The sequence below is a fragment of the Spea bombifrons genome, chromosome 9, assembly GCF_027358695.1.
Source record: "Spea bombifrons isolate aSpeBom1 chromosome 9, aSpeBom1.2.pri, whole genome shotgun sequence".
Taxonomy (NCBI): domain Eukaryota; kingdom Metazoa; phylum Chordata; class Amphibia; order Anura; family Pelobatidae; genus Spea; species Spea bombifrons.
Window position 1 is genome coordinate 10,506,856 of NC_071095.1, and position 7,060 is coordinate 10,513,915.

Consider the following 7,060-nt stretch of genomic DNA (forward strand, 5'->3'; position numbering starts at 1 on the left):
GGAATTCAATGTTTTGGGGTTATTTGTGACGAAGGCGATCCTCGGCACTCTTTCAGTCGAGCATACGCACGGTGCTGCTACGGGCCGGGTAATAAAAAGAAGTTATAGTGCGATAGCCGCGGTGTAATTAGGCATCAAAATCATCGCTGACGGGCTGCCCAGCGCAGGGGCTGTTAAGACCACAGCTCAAAGTCTGCTTTTCTGCATTTCCTTGACTTTTTCACGTCATAAAAACTTCTTGGTAACTCACAGCTCCGCGGTTTTTATGTTTAAAAATAAACGGACTTATCTGTACCAGATGAACCCGAGGGGTTTAGGCGATCGCCCCCCAATTAGCTCTCGGGGAGCTAGAGGAAACCCTAATGCAAAGTGTTAAAAGCGGGCTTAGCGTAGCAACAAAATGGTCCGGAGGGACTGTCAAGCAGGGGCCATCGGGATGAGACCGGTCACCAAATTACTGTTTAGAAATATATTGGCTACGAGAAATCTGTACTTTGTGAAGTTTAGCGTTACCGTTCTCTTCCTTTTCAACCGTCCTTGTAATCCGCGGAACGCGCGTTCGAGCAGCGGCTGCCGTCGGTCACGTACAGACCCTGCGCTTTACAGCTCCATACGCTAAATAAACCCGTTAGATTTACCTATTCAAAAGTTTGGGGTCACTCGGCTGTTTCTATGGAAACCAAGGAAATCTCAGATTGTAACCTAGCCGCAAAAGGGTTTTCTGACCATCAATTAGCCTTTTAAGCTTAAATCAGTGAACACAACGTGCCATTGGAACACAGGAGTGATGGGAGTGATAGAGGGCCATTGGAACACAGGAGTGATGGGAGTGATAAAGGGCCATTGGAACACAGGAGTGATGGGAGTGATAAAGGGCCATTGGAACACAGGAGTGATGGGAGTGATAAAGGGCCATTGGAACACAGGAGTGATGGGAGTGATAAAGGGCCATTGGAACACAGGAGTGATGGGAGTGATAAAGGGCCATTGGAGCACAGGAGTGATGGGAGTGATAAAGGGCCATTGGAGCACAGGAGTGATGGGAGTGATAAAGGGCCTCTGTACACCTATGATATTCCATTAAAAATCAGCCTTTTCCAGCTACAATAGTCATTTATAACATTAACCCCGTCCGTGCTGCATCAATAGGTTGATGTTTTTTTAAAGTAAATGAAATGCAGGAATATAGACGAGAAAACGTTTTGCGCTACAGTGTGATATTTGATACGCTGTTTAGATGGCGGCTCCCTTTTCCGTTCATGGAACATTTTATAATGTTTAGCGTGATAATCTCTTATATAATATAATAAACCTCTGAAAAATAGAACTCCCTAAACACATTCATCAGCAGTCATAGCAATAGATCGTTGCGTTATTGTCCGTTACCCAAAATAAAATGAATCATTTAAATATTTTACGTAAAAAATAAGTAGAAAATGATTCTATGTAAATAGTGGTTTTTACCGTTCTCTTTCTTATTTGTACCGTTGCTAATGGGCTAAGGTGGCAAATCGGTGTCTGCAAAACGGGGCGGAAAAGTTGAATTTTAAAATTCAGAATTCTGGTCTAAGGTAAAGGGGGGCTTCTATCGGTAAGCGCCAAACTCTGCCCCATCGCTCCCGGCGCTGGCCGGACCCTCGCTGCGGGAGATGCTGGAGGCGTACGCATCACCGCATACACAGCAAAAGAAAAAAGGGAAAAAAAGGCACATTTATAAAGCAATTTAAATACAGTACCGGAATCTAAAAACAACCAGAAACGCAGCTACGTTAGATGCGCGATTAGAACGAACGTACCGACGCGTTTTACTGCGACCTTGGTCCATACACCCCCGTCAGGCGGAGGATTCAATAAAGGTTATACGAGCTTTCTGCATAAAAAAAACCGGGGAGGAAGACCCCCCCAAATAAAATGGACCCCTTTTGTTTTGCGGACGCCAATCATCAATGGAGACCAATCCACGTGAACAAGTAAGGGACGATGAACATGGCCCCGAACCCCACCATGCCGTACGTCATATAGCGGTAGGGCAGCTCCACCTCCATGCGCTGGCGGGCTTTCCGGACGTCGTCGCACGGGATGCCGAACACCTTGCACGCCAGAGGAATGGAGATCTTCTTCATGGCCGCTCTCAGCAGCAACAGGATGATCACTCCTATCAAGAAGCGCAGTGCGGCTTTCCCCAGCAGAGCCACGGTGATCGGGGCAGGGCTGAAGGGCAGCGCGTCGGGCGGGGGCTCCACCATGAGACCCAACATGTAATTGACGTGCGAGCCGCAAGCGATGCCGGCCCCGCTCCCGAGGATCTGAGCCGTGTCCCCCCGCGACGTGCTCCACGTGTCCAGGGTGAAGGAGAAGACCCCCATGGCCAAGTGCAGGCTGATGATGATGAGGGGGGCATACTTGTACGTTAAGTTGAACGTGTCGATGATCTCCAGCGCAGGATGGAAGACGATCAGAATGAGAATGGCGTAAAGGAAGCCGGCGATGACATCCTGCGGGACACAAAATGACTTAAATGTCCGTCATGTATGATTTATTACTATTATTATAAATATTACTATTATTTTTATTATTATTACTACTATTATTTTTATAAATATTGCTATTATTTTTATTATTATTACTACTATAATTTTTATAAATGGTAATATTATTTCTATTACTATTTTTATAACTTCTATTTTTATCATCACTACTATTTTAATGTTTATTACTATTTATTTTTATTACTATTTTTATAATCACTATTTCTATAATTACTACCACTATTTTTATAATTATTACTACTATTTTAATAATGTTTATTACTATTATTTTTATCACTACTGTTACTATTAAAATATACGAAATATTTCATTTACAGATGTATATCGATCATATACCATAGTAATCTAAAATTATCAATTAAATAATCAATAAAAAATGTGTATTTAAAAAAAAAGTTTTTTTTTTTTTTTTTAAGCCAATCAGATCTCTTGTTGATAAATTATCCGGCAGCAAAATTCACGGGAATGCAGCTTATCCTTAAAGTACGACGTCACGGAGCACAGCGCAGGCAGCCTTACCAAAATAGAGTGCATTCCCATGTAAATGCGACTGAGACAGACCAACGAGCACCAGGAGACGGCGAGAAGCAGCCCAACAGCCAACGGGAACTGGAGGGGGAGGAAAAAAAATGGAATAAAATGAGTGATTTAGCCTTATTTCATCCAGCGGCGCAAATACAAAGCGTTTACTCCAACGCTACATGTGACCCAAGCACCGATTCTATGCAGCTGCCTCCTGCTGTCGGGCTGAGTGTTATGAGAGTTGGGAGCCACAGAATGCTTAGCTCTGAGATACGACTCAAGCTCTGGCGGCCCTTGTGGCCCCTTTACTACAGTCCTTGCACAAGAAGCCGCCTCGAGGGCTGTAGCTGATGTGACGGAGACCTGTATGGAAACCAGTTTCTGTTTAAGGAACCTCCTATGTTTCTCCCAAAACAGCCGGCCCACAAGATCACCGACTGCACGGCGCGGACATGCGCAGGCACCTTCGTGTTATCTGACCCTAACCTTCCAGAAGTCATACCGGCAGGTGAAACATTCCCTGCCCGCATCAGACGTTTACTTTCCTTCTGCCGCTTCAAACCCATCAAGACATCCGGCTACAAATTCTCGGGGGCCGCTTCCGGCCCGTGCTTCACAAACACCAACTGCCCCGACGCTACAAAACAAGGGGCAAATAACTGATAACCTTAACGGCAGCGCAGACCCCGTGCCGTCCGTGTGATCTCGCCTAATGAGGATCTTGCACGCAGAGAACTGTTTAAAGACCGCTTTCTCCTGCCTGTTCTTGTTTAATTACCCCCCCCCCCCGCAGCAGATGGCAGTAACATCACCCCGGGGCAAACCGACACTAAGGAGCCCGTCGGGTTACGGCAGAGACCGCGCCGTCAGCGATCACGTAAAAGCCCCGATCAGCGATGACGTAAAAGCCCCGATTAGCGTCTATCGGTTTGGGGGTCTTTATCATCGCAGAATGTATCGGTCTGTCCGTCAGACCCCTTAAATAAACGCATTGTACGAAGCGCTGCCGGAACTGCTAGCGCTATATAAATAAAAAATAATAAAAACATAATAAAAAATAAAGAGATAATAAGAGATAAATAAACTAATAATAGAAAGATAATAAATAAATAAGTAAATAGCCGAGCGCTTTATCCGGAATCGCTGGATATTCTGTATCTCCGGAACTCATCTTTTATTGTAAAACAGGAAAGTCTGATTAAGAAAATGTGCTGAATCGGTAACCGTGTCCGGAGGGGCAATTCATTCTCATCAACTTCTCTCCAAGTCGGTGTCTCAATCTCACCCTGTGCGGGAAAACCGCTGACTGCGAGGAACGTGACCCACCTCTCAAAGGTTTGGGGTCACTTAGCTGTTTCCATGGAAACCAAGGACATTTCTGGCTGTAACATAATTGCAAAAGGGTTTTCTAACCATCAATTAGCCTTTTAAACTATCAGCGAACACAACGTGCCTTTGGAACCCAGGAGTGATGGGAGTGATAAAGGGCCAATGGAACACAGGAGTGATGGGAGTGATAAAGGACCATTGGAACACGGGAGTGATGGGAGTGATAAAGGACCATTGGAACACAGGAGTGATGGGAGTGATAAAGGACCATTGGAACACAGGAGTGATGGGAGTGATAAAGGGCCATTGGAACACGGGAGTGATGGGAGTGATAAAGGGCCATTGGAACCCAGGAGTGATGGGAGTGATAAAGGAGTGATGGGAGTGATAAAGGAGTGATGGGAGTGATAAAGGGCCTCTGTACGCCTATGAAGAGATTCCGTTTAAAAAAAAAAAAAGCGGTTTCCAGCTACAATACCCATTTACAGCATTAACCCCGTCTGCGCTGGATTCCAGATCCATTTCATGTTATGTGAACGGACTGAATGTTTTTTTTCTGTAACATTGGCATTAGCGGAACAGGCGGGTGACGCGAAAAACCCCAGACAGGTTAAAGCTTGAAATAAGAGGAAGTTTCACCATCGGAAGAAAAAAAACGCAAACACTTTATCTTCTACGAAATTAAATCAGAGCGCAGAGGAAGCGGCCGATTCCGTTACTGACATTTAACGGAAATATAAGAAAAAGTTTGCACTATTAAGCCGCCGATGGCAGGGTCTTTTACTGAGAGGGTGATGGATAAGGGGAAGAGCCTCCCAGCAGATGTGGTAGAGGCTAATACATTAAAGATTTAAAGAAACCTCAGCCCCAAATCTATTTGATGAGAGACGAGACGCGCCCGCGGGGCTCAACGTTTCCGGAGCACTTAATCCTGCGACGGGCGGATGCCGTGCCGGGTCACAAGGCTGACGTACAGTGCGCCCGATCCCCGTCTCCGGAGCCTCCGTCTGCTCCAGCGGGGCGACCGACGGCTCAACCGCAGCGCTGCTTCCAAAGGGGTTCTGCAGCATCTGGTGCCCCAACCATAGCAGAGCACAGAAGCCGTTCTAACAGCCACCCTGCTCTCACGATCTCAGCCCCCCCCGGGCATTTATCTTCATGCCCCTTAAATGCTCTTCCCAGGCGCATGCAGTATGCCCGGTGCCCACAGCACCAGATGCCCCCTACGGTCTTGCCCCGCAGCCTCAGCTGTCCCCAGTTCCCGATTGCCCCCCGGCGCTTCCCGGTCACGCTCCGTTACCTGCCAGCGGCCGTAGGTGAGCAGCAGCAGGGAGAGCGGGATGGCGGTGCCGGACATGGCGTGCGTGGAGGGCATGCTGTACTCCGAGTTGTAGAAGACCTCCAGCTTGATGACGGGCGGGGAGGGCGGCCGGGGCAGGCGGATCAGGTCCTTGGTGCACTGCCCGAGGTACATGACCCACACCCAGAGCACGATGAGGCGGCGGCCGACCCACGGGTCCACGTTCCAGATCCAGAACGGGAAGAACGACACGTAGAAGAGCTCATTCCCCAGCTCGGTGCCCAGGGAGAACAGGTAGTAGAGCGCGGGGCTGCGGATAACGAACTCCTGGCCCACCTCGCCCGTCAAGGAGTTCCGCCGCTGCGGCTTCCGCGGCCCGGCTCCGTTACTCAGGCTGTGCTGGGCCTCGTGCACCCCGCACAGGCGCTGGAAGGCGACCACCTTGCCGGGGTCCTGCAGGTAGAGGCAGAGCCGCCGCATCCCGGCACCGGCCATGGTGCCCGTTACTGAGCCGCCTCACCAAGCGGACCCGGTCATACCGCCTCAATCACGGTACAGTCAGTCGGCCCCGCCCACTCGCATCATGTGCGGCCTGTGAGCCACACCCACCGCCTCCTCCTGCCTTCTGGCTAGGAGAAAAGGGCGCGACCCGGAAGCTCACGTGATCACGAAGCGCCCCGCCCAGGCGCGTGCCCTAATCATAGCTTTAATTCGGGCAACGGAGAGAGAGAGAAAAGAAGGAAAGCTCCGAGACCTCAGAGGTCTCTTCTTCCGTGAAAACAGCGGAGTGACCCCAAACATTTGAACAGTCGTGAATATAACCCCCCCATTGCGTGTGCAGAACATTTAAAGGGACCCCGCGGTTATCGTACACATTAAAGTATACAGGATGACTGGGTGTCCCTGTGAGAAAAATACAAAGTAACAACACGCACGTCAGCATCAAAGGGAAGCGGATCACGGAACACGTTTGATGTCAGACATTTCAAACAGAAACAAAAACACGCGTGTCCTGTCAGCATGCGCGGCTCTGCGTTACTTTAAAGGGGCTTTTATCACTTTTTAATGATCGTGCCGCCTTTTGTCTGTTCTTTCCCATGACATCATCTGTTTAATTTCCGAGTCTTCAATCAAAGAGCAGGCTTTGGACGCAGACAGGGAGTCTGGGGGTTAATCTGGGATTCTTTGCCCCTATAAGAAGCTTTTTACCTGGTTTCACTTATTTTTGAAAGGCGCGCCCGTTCCTTTAAGATCCGGGACGCCGGGATATGACATCATAGGGATATGACATCATATCTTGTTATTGAGCAGTTCAATGGAAATTAAATAGGGAAGAAATAAAATATAAAAGAAGGAACGG

General features: G+C 48.3%; 1 protein-coding gene across 1 annotated transcript; it reads right to left on the reverse strand.

The window, feature by feature from the left end:
* Positions 1-1,691: 1,691 nt before the first annotated feature.
* SGPP1 (sphingosine-1-phosphate phosphatase 1) lies at positions 1,692-6,293 on the reverse strand. The gene is made up of 3 exons (XM_053475149.1): positions 5,701-6,293; positions 3,069-3,158; positions 1,692-2,495 (listed from the first exon to the last, which is right to left on the reverse strand). Exons 1-3 carry the CDS (start codon positions 6,193-6,195, stop codon positions 1,944-1,946), a joined length of 1,137 nt encoding a protein of 378 aa, XP_053331124.1. The 5' UTR covers positions 6,196-6,293; the 3' UTR covers positions 1,692-1,943.
* Positions 6,294-7,060: the final 767 nt, after the last annotated feature.

Excerpts from the sequence above, each read along its gene's own strand:
- SGPP1 (XM_053475149.1), bottom strand. The coding sequence starts at position 6,195 with ATGGCCGGTGCCGGGATGCGGCGGCTCTGCCTCTACCTGCAGGACCCC. Across the intron at positions 3,159-5,700 it reads TCACCTACGGCCGCTGGCAG|TTCCCGTTGGCTGTTGGGCT; the intron begins GTAACGGAGCGT and ends CTCCCCCTCCAG. Across the intron at positions 2,496-3,068 it reads TGGGAATGCACTCTATTTTG|GATGTCATCGCCGGCTTCCT; the intron begins GTAAGGCTGCCT and ends TGTGTCCCGCAG.